Below are 15,591 nucleotides of genomic sequence, written 5' to 3'. Positions count from 1 at the left end.
TACCCCTTCAAAAACAAAAGATCTAGGGTATGAATATTAGACAGCTTATCACATGGGTGGCCAACCTGCAGCACATGTGCCACACGGGGTATAGGTTAACTTACCTGTTGGTGGTGACACCTCCTCTCACAACAGTGTCCTGCCTCTGCTCCACACTGTGCAGCTAGAGACTCAAGACCCCTCCCCACCTGCCTATCTTCCAGCACCCCAGGATGCAAACTCTGTGCATGTACATCTGAGAGCACACACTTTGTCAGTGTATTTCACAGGTATGCGTTGACATGAAAGGGATGGTGATGCTCATCATGAGTCTTCAGTTGCCTTACAGAGATATAGATGGAGACATGCAGCACTGGAACTCACAGTCTAGGGGGCAGGGAGACAAGATGGACTAAACCAGGGGTGGGTAAAATACAGCCCATGAGCCAGATCTGGCCCACCAAGCACTTTCATCTGGCCCATGGCACCCACTAAATAACTGTGCCCTGCCCAGCCCTTCCACTCACAAGGATGGAAGCAAGGTGCCCACACAGCACCGGAGAGAAGCGTCAGGCGCTGGAGCGACTGATTCCCCACCTCCTGGGGAAAGGTGCCTGGGACTTCCCTCCCCTGCAGCGCAGCCCCGGCAAGGAAGGCAGCTGGCTCCAGCACATGGAGCTTTTCTCCCATGCCCAGCAACTGCAGGGGCTGCATGAGTGGAGGGGAGCACCAGCGATACAGACAGCCCGGGGAAGGCTGCGATGTGCAGCGCTGCCCAGAGCCACGCCACACCGGGCACCTACACGAGTGTCCTACCTGCTGCTGCTGTGCCATGGGCAAGTGGGGGGGGGTTCTCACACCCCCCAACCTCTCACCCCCCACACATACACAACCCCCATCATACCCTATACCCTCCCCCACACACAGCCCACCCCCTCACAAACTCCCCTCGCACACTCCCACATCCTACCACACACCCCTCCCACACAATATACAGGACTAAGAATTTATTTCTGAATTACTATGCAATCACCTCTATATACACTATGCAAACCCAGATCATGACAAAAATCTTTTTTGTAATAAAATTAAAATATGCTATAGTAGGTGTTTGACTTTTAGTGCATGATATGTTTTTTTTCTGGTTCTAAGATGGCAACCCCCCTCCCAAAAGGAGTATTTCCGGGGAGCAAGGGGTGGGACTTCCGGTCCCAAGATGGTGATAAGGGGATGAAGCAACTGTCAAGGGGTGGGACTGCCCATGTGGCCCTCAACAGCTCACCAAAACTCATTAAGCAGCCCTCCACCTGAAATAACTGCCTGCCCCTGGACTAAACTGTCTGCTAAGCCACACTAAGCTATGACCCTCTTTCCCCCTTCTCCCACCTGTCCATGTTCACAGCTCCACTTTTAGATGTCCCACACAACAGCACTCATGAAGGGGACCTTGGCAGACACCTTACAGCTGTGTTTTGTAAACCTAGGCTGGAGCAATCCTCCTCTTGCCAAAACCTAGGCTCTCAAAGCCTGATACCCAGGTGCTTTTCTGTGGCATAAAGTGCCAGAACAGGGACAAACATCTCACTCACAAAGAGACATTCAAGAGAGGGAAAAATACTCCCATTTTCACAATTTGGTTCCCTAAATTTTTTTTTTAGTCCAATTCAAAAGCATAATGATGTATTAATATGGTTATACCAGGAGCTCTTTAACAACCTGAAAATCAAAACAGTATTAAAGAAGTAAGACAAAACAATGATTATATAGGGCTAAAAGTCTAATGAACAAAGAAGTTTCAGTTACCAGCGAATATAAATAATGAACCTACACTTCCCTTTGTTTTCCTTTTACTTCTGCTGCATTCATAGACTATTTTCTTGTTGCCTTCTTAAAACGGGGAAGGAGAAAATAGCAGATGACAAATAGAAGGTTCAAGTGTCCACTACCTCCTTACTTTGGTTTTCACAAAAAACGGTTAATTTCCATCCAATTATCAATTTTAAAGAAGGGATAGGAATATGTGCCAGAAGTGGTGCTAGCTCCTACCGTGGGGGTCTTTAAGACAAGGCTAGACAATCACCTTGCTGGGGTCATTTAACCCCAGTACTCTTTGCTGCCATGGCAGGAGGTTGGACTTGATGATCTGCTCAGGTCCCTTCCAACCCTACTAAGTATGAAACTATGAAACAGGAAAAGAATACGCTAAAGAATATTTAGATAAGCTTGATGTATACAAGTTGGCAGGGCTTCATGAAAGTTATCTTAGAGCAAAGCAACCTCTAAACTATTAGCAATTATCTTTGAGAACTTGCAAACATAGAGGAGGTTCCAGAGGATTGAAGAACAGCAAACACAAGTGTTTATCTTAAAAGTGGGGGGAAAGGAGGACCTAGGGAATTATATACAAGTCGGCCTAATTTCAAAAGCCAGAAAGATGCTGGGAAAAACACGTTATATAATTTATCTGTGCCAAGAACAAGATAAGTTGATAAACAGTTCATATGAATTCATTCAGAACAAGTCATGTTGAACCAATCCAATTTCTTTCCTAACAGGACAAGAGAGAATAAACATATCTGATAGGATGACTTTAGTGAGGCTGTTGGACATATAAAAAACTTGAACACAAATTATGGAAATATGGTCTATGTAAACACACTAGCTGATTTTGGTTCATTATGCACAAGTTCATACTGCTACACTTAGGGAGAAAAAAAACTCAAATGCATGAACACAAAACAAGAAAAAACTGGCTAGGTCAGGGATTTGCAAATAGTGGAACAGGAGAGCCTGGCAGTGTTCCAGCAGTGAGGGATTTCACCTGTGCCATAGCTGAGCACCAGGGAGCTTTGCCCAAGTAAAGGCTGGATGGCAGAGAGAATCAGCACTGCAGCAGTGGGTTTCTAGCATCCACTTGCCTTGGACCCAACCTGGGTCATTTCAGCCTACAAGCAGAAAACATTGTACACAAAGGCAAATATCATCCTGGGATGAATTAACTGAAGTCTCACAGAAGCCATTAATCTATTTTACTCAATAGAAGTGAAGCATGTTACTTAATGAAGGCAACAACTTTGATTTTAAGACAGAAAACAAATTGAGTTTGTTTGTCCTAAAAAAGATAAAACCAGGTAGGGAAACAGACAGTTTTCCAATATGTATAAACGCTCTATATACAGGATGGTGAACAAATGTTGTCCACCCCCAGTGAGAGTAAAACGAAAAGGAAAAAAGTCACTGTTACTTGCAACAAATTACAATTCTTTCTTCATCCTCTAATAGCCAAACTAAATACAGGCAGTCCTCGGACTTGGGACACAATTGGTTCCTGAAAACTGCATCTTAAGTCAAAACATTGCAACTTGGCACCGATTTTCCCATAGGAAACAATATTATAAATGGGAGATTTCAAACCCCGATACCCTATTTTCACCAAAAATAACCCAGAATTTTGTACCCAATCAATCATAGATGAGTAACATAGCTACATTAATGTATTTATATTGTAAATAGCGATCATATTGATTTGGAAGGACTTCTTTGAGGTGACTTCGCTGGACTTTTTGAAGGGCTCTTGGCTAGAGTCTTCTCAGGAGTCTTGGCTGCAGGTTTTTCTGGAGTCTTGTCTGCTTTCTTAAAGAAAGCATCCAAGCAAGTTTAGACAGATGTTCTCCAGGGAAATGAGTGATGCAGCGAATTTGTTTGCTGGTGTGGCATCATGTGAGATCAAGCGTTAAAGTCGAAAATGATGTCAGAAAGTTGAAATGAGGTGTCAATTTATAAACATTGTAAGTTGAAATGTTGTAACTTGAAATGCTGGTAAGCTGAGGACTGTCTGTACAAGGATAAGGAGATAAATGCTAGAATGCAATACCTAAAGGGAAAGTGTGGGATCCCCTTCACTTTTAGATGTCCCTTTCAACACTTCATTTCTAAGACATTTTTGTAACATTAAAACTAGCTGGCCATGACTCTTAGGATTCCACTTATCCTTAATATATTGAAAACTTTTATAGAATGTCCTCTGGGGAAAAAAGTCATATCTGAAACTACGGAAAAATGAAATTTGTTCCATCTGGGCCACTATAAGACAACTCAACTGAATACTTGGCTTAGTGCCTGCTTCTCTTTTCACAGGCCTACTCAATCCCCTGGTGTTTAGAAATATATAATTACAGCAGCTAGTGGAAGTCACTTAAATCAATTTACTTGAACTATTAAGCACTCAACATATACCAAACCAATGCGACAAGAGCCAGTGAAGCAAATCTGTGGCAGACAGTAATGGAAAATTTAGAAAACCCAAGATTCACTTTGACACGTTACAACTGTTTCACAAAACCCTGAGAAATTTTGTTTAAAAATATCTTGTTGTTTAGATGTATACAAAGTCTGATATTTACTGTGTGACTGTTAACTTATTATGCATTTACTGAATACATAAAATTTAATTTTAAAGAACCTGCAACATATTAAGTGCTATTAGTCTCACTAATTTAGCAAAAGAATCCTTATCTGCAGTTCTTATTAGCTGAAGCCAACCCTGCAATCAAGGTCATTCAGTCACAAACCTCCAGGACAGCAAGGAATCAAAAATGTCTGATAAGATATTGGTATAGGAGAAATTATTTTATGAAAGGTTTTTAAAAGAAACTTCCGCTATAAATACTGCACCCCTATCCAAAGCCTTTATAGTGTTGGCTTGGTGCCAACCATGGTGCAAAAATCTTAGTACATCCTAAGATTCTACTGACTCAATGGAACTTTTGGCATAGCTGCAGCATACGTTGTGAAGCCACACTAATGATGTACAGACAATGAAAAAACACATCTCAGAAAAGCTGTTTTTCCTCTAGTAGGAATTAAATATTTGTTCCATGAAGAGCTTCTAACATATCTTTTAATCAGCTTTGTCAGTAGCCTAATATTTACCACACGAAGCCTTTTCCATTCCTGTCAGTATTTTCTTAAAGCAATAAGCCTATAATAAATGCATAGTATTATAACATTTCCTTAGATACTTAACAGCAAGCAAAAAGTAACACCATTACCATGACATGATATTACTGTCATAGGATTAGACAGCCTACAGTTGATTCTATGGAGATGTAACATGATAAATGCAGCTCTCACCATGACAGAGGTGCTGAAAAGGTCAATGAAGTGTGCCACAAAATTCTATTATTTTCAATGCCATATTGTATAATACAAAGGGATATTCACTGGCTTCTGCAGGTCTTCCCAGTTCAGCTCCAACATGCCTCCTGGAAATCATGGTGTTCAGGGCAGTTTCTCCCTGTGGCACCCCTAGCAGGTTCTAGGGGTGCCCTGGAGTGCCACTGAATCCTGGTTGACAACCACAGACATAAAGGCACCTAAATCTTGTGTTTGTCTGGCTCTTAAAGTCTTGGGTCAAAGTGATAGAGAACTATATTTTAGAGCTCTACATAGCTGAGGTTCAGTACCTGCTTAGAACCAAAGTCCAAGGATCTATGCATTTTCCATTTTTTGCTTTTTAATGTAATAGGCAAACAAAATTCCATTAATTTTGTTTCAGGTATCCAGGTTGTAGCCAGTGGTCTAGAGCAAAAAGCAGGCAGTTCTTAGCTGGTCTAGAGGAGAGAAGTCCTCTGGACAGGCAGCTCTTAGCTGGTAAGGAGTCTCTCAGCACAAGAGAGCTGAGAGACTCCTTACCAGCTAAGAACTGCCTGCCCAGAGGAGTTTTTCATCTATTGCCTCCTCTGTGAAATCCTATGAAATATGAATTTTCATTTCTACCCAGGATAACTTTTACGATATTTCTCTGATGCCTAATGAAGGGTGTTTGTGCCCGAAAGCTTGCAATTGAAGCTTTTTTCTTTTTCAAAAATCTTGTTGGTCTAATAAAAGATATTACCTCTACTGTGAACCCTGATTAATTTTGTTTTCCACTTTGACTTAGCAGCAAGGTTAAGTACAGGTGTTCAAGAAGCTTGCAGCAGAAGTGCTCTAACCTTTGAGCTTTACTTTAAGTGTCCACAGTTAGGTCAGCAGGAAGCAGAACGTGTGTTAGCCTTTGGGGTGGGGCTCAGACCCTGTCTGCACAGACTAAGCACAGTAGGTAGGGGAGAACTCTCACATGCCTCCCTGCATGCCCCCAAGCTTCCCAGGCTGCTGAAGAGTCCTGAGTGAAGCCAGATGGCTAGGACACCCTTGACTGGCTGATCATGGCTGTCACCTGGACCTGATGTAGCAACAGCTCAACACGGCCACAAGCAATCGGCTGGCCGTCCCACGCATGCCCACCCAGAACCTGCCAAGTGTGCACACATGTCCTGGTCACCTCAGTTCTGTGGAAAGGGGGGAAGGAACTCTGTGTGTGTGTGTGTGTGTGTGCATGCGTGCGTGCGTGCGTGCGTGCGCACACTGCACGCACACCTGCATACACACAAGCATCCAGAGCATGCCTGGGCTTTCACATAGGCAATCAGGATTAGGGAGTCTTGTGCAACTCCCCATTCTTTGGTCTGATGGAGGATGGTCACTAGACTCCCAGGGTCCCTGATTTTCTCACTAGTGACATCACTTCCCCCAATCCTCATCAGGGGCCTGGTTACCCCTTCTGTCCTGGCTCATGAGGCCTTCTGGGAGGCACCTGGACCAGCAGAACGAAAACTTCAACTATGAACCAGGCATGGCACTGCGAGTGCACATGGCAGAGACTGGGGTGGAGGTGAACCCTCCCACTGATGTGCGTGACCCTGCCCGCACACTGCAGCAAGCTGTCCAGATCCACAAAGCCCTGGCCAACTGCTTCCTCACCCGCATGGATGGGGAGCCCTCACTGAATGAGTATGGTTGGAGGGCTTTGAGTGCCCATGCCACGGCACCAAGCTGTAGGTCTCCTGCCATGGGCTCTTCTGGCCCTATGTCATGGGCACTGGTGCCCACAACCCAGGCTACCCAGGCACTGGGCACTGTCTCCTGGCCCCCTTCTCCTCTCCCTTCCCAACCTTTCCACCCACCATGGCACATACCTGCATGTGGGGGAATACACTACAAGGAAGAGACATTTAAGATGTTGTGGTTGCCAAACTTTTCCTGTCTTTAATAAGAAAGCCTGCTGTACATTGCTGATGTCTCAGCTTGGTCCCTCCTCTCAATTCACACAAAATAGCAAACATTTGGCAGTGGTGACAGGGTGGGGATGGGGGGTGTTGAGAATGGGGATGACAGAACCTGGAAAGGGGCTTGAGTTCAAGAGGAACACCACAAGGCTTGAACTCAACAAACATAAAACCTTGAAAACACACAGGGTAGAGAGCTTTTAACTTGGTACCCTATTTTCAGGGGCCCAGGGGCGGAATGGGGGACGGGGAAGACTGATGCCTTGGCTGGGGTCCAGGCTTCAGCAGGAAAAGGCAGGGGTGGGGGGAAAACAGGCAATTCACCTATCCCATATGCCCCAGTATTCATGCCCTTTCCCTCAGCCCTAACCTCTTTGAGCCCTTCTCAGACATAATGGCCTGAGAGAGGGCTCTGACTGCAGAGGGGTGGCCTGTGGTGGCCTCAACTCCCCTCGCTTCCCTTTTCTTTCCCCCTGCACTTTCCCCCACAAAGCCTGAATCCTCATCACGGTCATGTGGAGCTCACCATCAGAGGTTGCTTGGTTCAGGAGAAATGCCAAGAGAACTGGGTGTGGGTCCTGCAGGTCATGCCAGCGCAGCAGCCACTTTCTGGTACTAGGGATGCTGGTACATGCTCTGAACCTCTGGAAGGGGCACAGAGATGTGCGACAGGATTTGTTTGGAACAGCTGTAACCCCGATGTGGGGAACAATGTTGCAGGATCTCCCTCCACCGCCTCCTCCTCCACTGGGGCCCATGCAGGAGACTCCTTCAGAACACCCCTAATCCTGTAGGTGTGGGGGGAGCAGGAGGCATCTGCCCTGTTCTTGCCAAGGAAATGGGACAGGTCCTTGCAGAATGGCACGCTCTGACCCCGGTCCATGGACTGCTTTCTAGCAACAAGAATGCAGTAATAATGCCTTCTCATCAAAGTGTTCTTGGCAAGACACTCCCAGTCTCTATTGCAACCCCTCCCCTGCATCTCCCAGGCAATACACTTGAAGATGTATCTAATTCAATGCCCTATCTGGGGCCAATGCTGGATGTGTTCCTCACCCCAGATACCACTGAGTTCCTTTATTTCCCCAAACTGCCATTTGCATTCCCATGTTTAGCTGTTGGGGACAGACAAGCTGTGTTCATCCAAGGTCTGTGACATAGCCCATTGAGGTCTCGGTGTCTGTAGGTGAGGATGTGGCTGCAAAGAGATGGCTGAAAGGCTGGAAGGGTGAACAGATGGACAGAAGCAGTGGTGAATGCGCAAGGCTGCAGTTCCCAACATGTGGCTCTTGTTCTCACTTCAGAGGCTTTGGACCCTGTTCCTGCATCACCACGGCTCAGTTGCTCAGGTTACCTCCAGAATCCTGAATTGTCCAGGAGCTTTCAGCTGATGCCCTGTGATTCTAGCAATGGCACATGCCCCACTCAGGCTGTAAAAGTCAAGGGTCTGCAGCCCATGTGGTGCCTTAGGATCACAGGCTGTCTCTCTGCCTGTCCTGGCTTGGAGGTTCAGTTCCCCAGCCCCAAGCAACATCCACCCACCCACACACCAACCTATCATCTGCTAGCTATCTGATCAGTGAGAAAGAAAAGGGAAAGTCCATCTGCACTGAATGAGAATGAAGGACATTGCAGGAAACTTCCCTCCAAAAAAAAAAAAAAAAATTCATGGTTGGCAACCCCAAATAGTACTTGACAAATTTTACTAGATTGCATTTTTTCCACCTTCACCTCCTCTTTCTCCATCCTTTACTGGCACTATACAAAGTCCCTGTCTGGAGGAGATTTCAGTATAACTACAGATGTGAGGAGGCACAAGGCAACACACAGTCAAGTGGCTGTTTTGTGTTGGTATGAATTCATTTTGAAAAGGAAGGAGATTATGAAAGGGTGTATGAGACAGAGATAAGGAGAGATCATCTCCTCTCATTACTTTGCATCATTCAGAGCTGTAACCCTTCAAGAACAGACATAAGCAGAACTATTTTAGTGTTGGAACCAAAACCATATGCCAGATTCAGATCCAAGACTCTAATGTAAACACTCTCCTATGCACCTAAATTGAAATTTCATATTTAAAGCTTTAATCCCTTCTGTACATGAAAGTGATTTTTGAATGAACTGGGAAAGTCCAGAGAACTTTTGCTTCAGAACTGAGAATTAACCTAAGTCTTAGGCAAACACAAACATGGTTTGAAGACGACACTGTTTGCATCAGGACATTAAAAAATGCTGAGTGTAAGCCGCCACTTACTGCATCAAATGCATCCAAAATCACTTTGGAGAATGCAAGATGGAAAGAGTATATATTACTGATTGTAGATACCAAAAACAAAAAATAGTTTTCTTTCTGTTATTATTTTCTCCACAAAAGCCTTCAGAAGAAGAAAGAAAGTGGAATGCTATTAATATATTTCAGACAAGATTCTGCTTCCTAATTTACACCCCCACACAACTGGCTCTTATTCCTATTTTCTTTATAGGTATATAGCACTCAACAGCTTCACCTGATAAGCCTTAGTTGGCTTCATTCACCTCTGTAATTGCTGTCTTACCTCTCACTTCCCCCAGTGTGGGAGCTTGACAAAACCCGTGTTCCAGAACCTAGATGCCCTAAGTATGCATCTGGGGGACTCCCAGCAGCATCTCTCAAACTCTGTAACAGACTGTCTGAACCAGCTTTCTATCACATGCACACAGTTCCAAACCATTACTCAAGGGACCACAAATTTCAGAAATTGCCTTGAAGACATGAAAAAAGAGAAACACACTCTGCTTCTTTATGGGCTATTGAATGCATCCCAGATTTCTAGGATTTCGTGTCTGTGAGCTGGACTCAAAGGTTTCTGGTCCTACATCCTGTACCAAGTACAGGCAGTATAAGTTATTTCCCATAATCTACATTTTAGACATGCAGTTGGTTTCTTCAGATTAGTTGGAAAGTAGAGATGCTACGTAACAGTATGTGAGCATGCTGATGTCCAAATAAATTTTTATTTCCATTGGGGAATTGCCCATTGCCAGAAATCAGTGAAGATGAATCAGTCCTTAAGACACATTAACTGTAGCAGCAGACCCACACAATTAGTACTTGCTTACTAGCACCCATGACAATAGTCAATAAGAGATATTCAGCAACAGGTTTATTTGTGTGGATGGATATATGCTACCCTGGAGGATGGATGCAGGCAGGCGTGGAAACAGAGGCTCTGCTGACTTTCATCTGTGAGATTCCAGGGGCAGGGTTGGTCCAGAGCTCTGGCAAAGGAGATGAGCTCTGGCCTAGGCTAGACGTCCACCCCATGGGGAGATGGGGGGTAAGCTGGGTGCTGCAATGCTCAATGGTATGTCAACAAAATGTGACCTACCTTAAGTCACGATGGGATTTGGCACAAATGTTCAATACTGTGCTCTAACCTACTGCACTGAAGTCTGACAGTACATCACTCCAGAGTTATCTTAGAGAGGGACCTACCATTTTTATGGTGCTCTATGTCCCTTGACCACCTATTCAGTTATGACTGTACAGCACTTTCTGCACACCTACCACACAATAAGTGTAACTTTTGTACCTGGCCTCATCTAGATTCTGGGAGCTTTTCATGAATGCCACAGTATTTACCCCTTAGTCAGGAGAAGCTACAACTAACTTACAGTAGCAAATTCAAAATTGCCCAATAAGAGTTTACAAAAAGACACTGATGCCAACACCTTGCTGTTCAACTTAAAGACAAACATTTTTAGTTAGGTCTCATTTTTATCCTTGTTTTATGCTCACTTTATTTTTACTGTAAAGAACTTTCAACTCACCAGAATTTCTCTTTGTTCTTCAAGATTCTTTAAGAAGTTTGAGAACTCATGCAGAGATGCATCTGTAACAGGGGGAAAAAAATGAAGACCTCATAGAAATACATTACAAGGCCAAAAATATGAGCACAAATTCAGCTCTTTCTTACCTATACATCGCTCATCATCCGTCTCAGCATCACCAATGAACTCAAATTTAAAATCCCTCAGGGAGTGGGCAAATTTTCTCTGGGCTGCGGAAAGGTCTATGAGGAAAAGAACAAGGATTTATGACTATATTTGTTTAAATTTAAGCAAAAGCCTTTAGCAACTGTAACGCCATTTAGTGTGATATCAAACTACAGAAATGTGCTCCTACATCTCTGAGCAGGGTTCAAAAATGTCCTGTCTTACAATTAATGGCTTAAGCTTCCCCTAGTGGAGATGCACCTTAAACCAGCAAACAAATTCTGCCAATATAGCTTAAACTACTTCCCCAAATGAAATAAGGTATATTGAGAAAGATGACCCTACTGCCATAATAGCACTGGGGCCCTTGCCAGAAAAGCTGGCTTATGCATGAGATTTTTCCAAACTCCCCACATACACAGTTATACTGGCAAATTTTTTTAATTGTAGGCAAGGCATGAATGACTGACTTAGTAGGACAACTGAATTCCAGAACAATACAATTCTTACTTCCCATTAAAAAATAAAAATGTGCAGTGCTGCAAATAATTCATACAAATTTCTCCTATTGCTTTTAATGTTAGTATTGGACTATTGTCAGACACAAAGCTGCTCCCACTCAGCGCAGACTTTCTTTAAGAAACTACCAGATACATTTTTTCCCCAGTTTCAGTATCATTGTTACTAAGCATAAGAGATTTCTAATATTTTTATTAAAATTGAAGCTAAGAGCAAAACACACGCTTTCCTGCTGCAGTATCAGACTATAATACGTAAGGGAGTCTGGAATGTCGTGACTGCTGAAAAGCAGACTTCTCAGTGGAAAAAAGAATTAAAGTCCTAGTACATCTGTCCTAGTACAATAAAAAAATTCTACTTACGTATCTATTATCAGCAAGGGATAAGGGGAATATGTTATATTAAGCTAATCTTCCATTTTTTCACTATATCTCATGCTATTAAGAAGGGCCAGGAATTGCTCATACAGAATCAACTGTAAACATTTTTTTTTCTCATTATGAGCTGGAGCAAAAATATAACCTGTTTTTACAGCTTCTTATCTGATACTCTTTCCAGTCAACAGCTATACTTGTTGCTCCCAATGTACATAAAAGATGTACTTCAGCCAGTTAAAGGTCTATATACTGCAAGATACAGCCATAAAGAGAATTCTTTTTTATGTCTCAAGTTTCCTTCCACTCTCAGGCTCTCTCTGGCTCCTCCTCCCCTCTCTCACCCATGTTGCAGCATTCTCTTTGATCCTATGCTGCTGGACTTTCTCTTTTCTCTTGTGTACAACAAACACATGAGCAGGGAGTCTCCAGAGGGAACACAGACCTCACCAGAAGACTAATTCCCACACAAAAGAAAATGGGACCAAAGATTTTACTCAAAATGCAGCATGTTAGCTGCAGGAGAGGCTGTAACACAGCAAAGTATGGGTCCTGACGCCCCCAGTTTTTAATAGGTAGTTTGTGAACAAGAAAGGCATTTATGACTTAAGCATAAGGTTATGAAGAAATGTACCTTCCAACTTATTTAAAACGGGAAGTGGGGAGGCAGCCACTTAGGAATGCAATTTAGCTGTTAGGCTGTAACAGTTAAGTCTGCATGCTGCTATAGTGATAGCTTAACAAAATCACTATATCTTTACCCTGGTTTCATTCTAGATTTAAGTAGCAATGGTTTTGCTACACCTGTGTTGCTACATAAAAATGTGGCTGTAACAGTTACAGTGTGTTATCAGTATAATTTGACATGTATACAACAGCTAGGTCTGTCTGTACCCGGATAGGGTTGGACTGCTTGTTGTAGCCTTAATAGCCCAGACAACATGGAAGAAGCAAGGGGGTTTGTGGGCTTTCAGGCAAAACTTTGTATAGCATTTCTCCAAACTATACAGTTAGTCCAATAAAAGATCACTAAAAACTTTGCTTCTCACATATATCTCGAGTAGTTCTTAGCCATCTCACTATATGCGAGTCAGCAAACTAGATGTGAGAGTAGGACTCACAAGGGTACAAAGATGACAATAGTATGAAGAGTCATATAATATCCCTCAAATAATACGACCTAGAGCCAAGTGTGAAGGGATCCTTCCTCCTGCCTCCGATGCTAAGGAGCTCAATAGGTGAATGTGACAGGAGTTTAAAAAAAAAAAAAAAAAAAGTCTCTCCAACTCTTCAGAGCCCTTTAAAGAAATTCCAGAGGGAGGTGTGGGCTTTCAGCCAGGGCTACGATAAACTAATAGCATAAGAAAGGGTATACATACCAGACTATTAACTTAGTATTTGGAAGAAGACAGAAGAAATAAAGTCTCCATTTTGCATGCTTTATATAAAGTGTGTTACCTTCTTTAGAGTCAGACAAAATAGCAAGTGAAACCTTAGTATGGAGTGTAAACCAATGGTGTGCAAAATTATTTGACAGTGCCATAGTGCAAGGCAATAGGATTAATCACACTAAAGCTGATAGTGGAAAGCAAATTCATTTGTAAGTTTCTGTACCAGCAAGGGAACTGGAGGTTGTGGGAAGACAAGGCAATAACCAGAAAAGAACTAGAACAACCAAATAACTATAAAAATTAAGCATAAATTCCAGGAAGGAATAACTATCAGAAACACATTTTGACCTAATTAGATGATGGATGAATTAACACATTCAACAGGCTGCTGGAAACAAGAGTACACAAGTATGGCAACACACATTTGTAATGAAAGAAATTTTTTTGCAAAAATCTTGTTGGTCTAATAAAAAAATATCATCTCTACCACAAGTCCCGACTGCCTTTTCCTCTAGACCAATACAGCTACAATCTGGATACCTGACACATGGAAGATATTGAATTTTAGCTAATTTTTAAAAATGAAATCTTTGTATTTTTCCAAGCAGGAAGTAGCTGTGACCACCTGAAACCCAAGATCCTGCTCCTGCCTTTGTTTCAAGGTAATTTGCAACATCACAGATCCTCACAGGAGGTGAGAGGCTCCTTACCAGCTAGCTATAAACCGACTGCCCAAAGGAGTTTTCCATTAGTGACTCCTCTGTGAAATCCTATGAAATATGAACTTTCTTTTCTACCCAGGAGAACTTTTACAATCTTTTCTCCAATGGCCTGAATGCTTGCAATTACATACTTTTTTTTGCAAAAATCTTGTTGATCTAATAAAAGATATCATCTCTACTACAAGTTCTGATTGCCCTTTCCTCTAGACCAATATGGCTACAACTTGGATACTGCAACACACATGACATTTAAACTGTTTAGTAAATAGGTTATATAATCATAATCTATTGTTATAACAACCATAACATTCATCTTTTCAGTGGGTTTTGCCTAGCATCCAGCACACTCACATTATCGTGATTAAAACTGGCACTTAAAACTTATTTTCCATTTCTATTTGGTATGGTAAAAGAGACTCTCTAACATACAGTACTTCGAACTGGCATTTTGTTGAAGACAGCTGCTGATGTATAGCTGTGTTTGCCAGAAAGAAAAATCTGGCCCTGCCTTCCTCAAGGGCTCAAACTAGACGTAACAAGCTGGAATACCGAGTCAAAAATACACATGTGGAGGCAACAGTTTCGAAAGTGGCAGACTCAAGAACTCAAATTAATTTCACCTGAAGCATGAGAAATATCTAAAGAGGGGGGCTAGACTTGAGAAATACAGTTCTATGTAACCTGAGAAATATGTAGTTTAGCAAGACAGCACTCAAGCAAGGACTTTCACACTTATATTACCTGTAAAAGTAAAGGCATAGTGGTTCAGGTAAATTCCACAGATCATACACACATCTATAAAAACTACATGCTGACCATCAGAAGAGTCATGTAATGCTCCAGTCCCTCACTACTGTATCAAAAAAAACAATAAAAGCAGTCATCCATTTTCCTTTAATCCTGTATTAGCACAGAAGCACATCAGTAAAATCCGATTAACCCCTAACAACAAAGTTGCATCTTAAACCTAAAATACTATTTATTATTATTAGTAGCAACAATCCTGCCATATAGAAAGGGTATATTTTATGGAAGAGCCTTAAGTTAGTACCTTCAAAATCAAAAGACCCATACGTGTTTAAAGTATGGGCACAAATCCACAAAATGGCAAGCATCCTCAATCCTTTAAAAATTATTTTGAAGTCAAGAGGAAAAGACACCAGGAATCTCAGAAATGACATGCAGCATCTTGCAAGACTGGTGTCAATATACGTACACTTTACAGCAGACAAGCAGACATGGAAGACATTCTGACCTGATGAAGAACATCTTACATTCAAAAGTTTATTTAACTCTATCCCTACTACACAATTAGTCCAATTTAAAATACCATTTTAAGAAGTCCTTGCCTCCCACAGTTCCTGGACCATCATGCTACAACATCACTCAACATCGCTATAAATATATTTTGTTTGTTAATATGTCAGTAGTTATATTATTTTTATGCATTTTATAGAAATAAAAGGAAAGTATATTATGAAAGAATATTTTCATAAGGAAAGTGTTATAATCATCCCACACTCAA

The 15,591-nt window shown here is 42.3% G+C and overlaps 1 protein-coding gene across 3 annotated transcripts in view; it reads right to left on the bottom strand.

Annotated features, from left to right (window-relative positions):
* ARHGAP10 (Rho GTPase activating protein 10) overlaps positions 1–15,591 on the bottom strand; it is a 223,427-nt gene that overhangs the window by 144,768 nt on the left and 63,068 nt on the right. For all 3 annotated transcript variants that reach the window (XM_090036363.1, XM_090036361.1, XM_090036364.1), the window contains exons 2-3: positions 11,042–11,137; positions 10,896–10,957 (exon numbers count right to left, since the gene is read on the bottom strand). In XM_090036363.1, the coding sequence (XP_089892489.1) occupies positions 10,896–10,957; positions 11,042–11,137 (158 nt within the window). The remainder of the gene's footprint in view (positions 1–10,895; positions 10,958–11,041; positions 11,138–15,591) is intronic.

This window comes from Crocodylus siamensis, chromosome 2 (genome assembly GCF_052110815.1).
Source record: "Crocodylus siamensis isolate JL-2025a chromosome 2, ASM5211081v1, whole genome shotgun sequence".
In the NCBI taxonomy this organism is placed as follows: Eukaryota; Metazoa; Chordata; order Crocodylia; family Crocodylidae; genus Crocodylus; species Crocodylus siamensis.
This window is presented reverse-complemented; position numbering and strand designations above follow the sequence as displayed.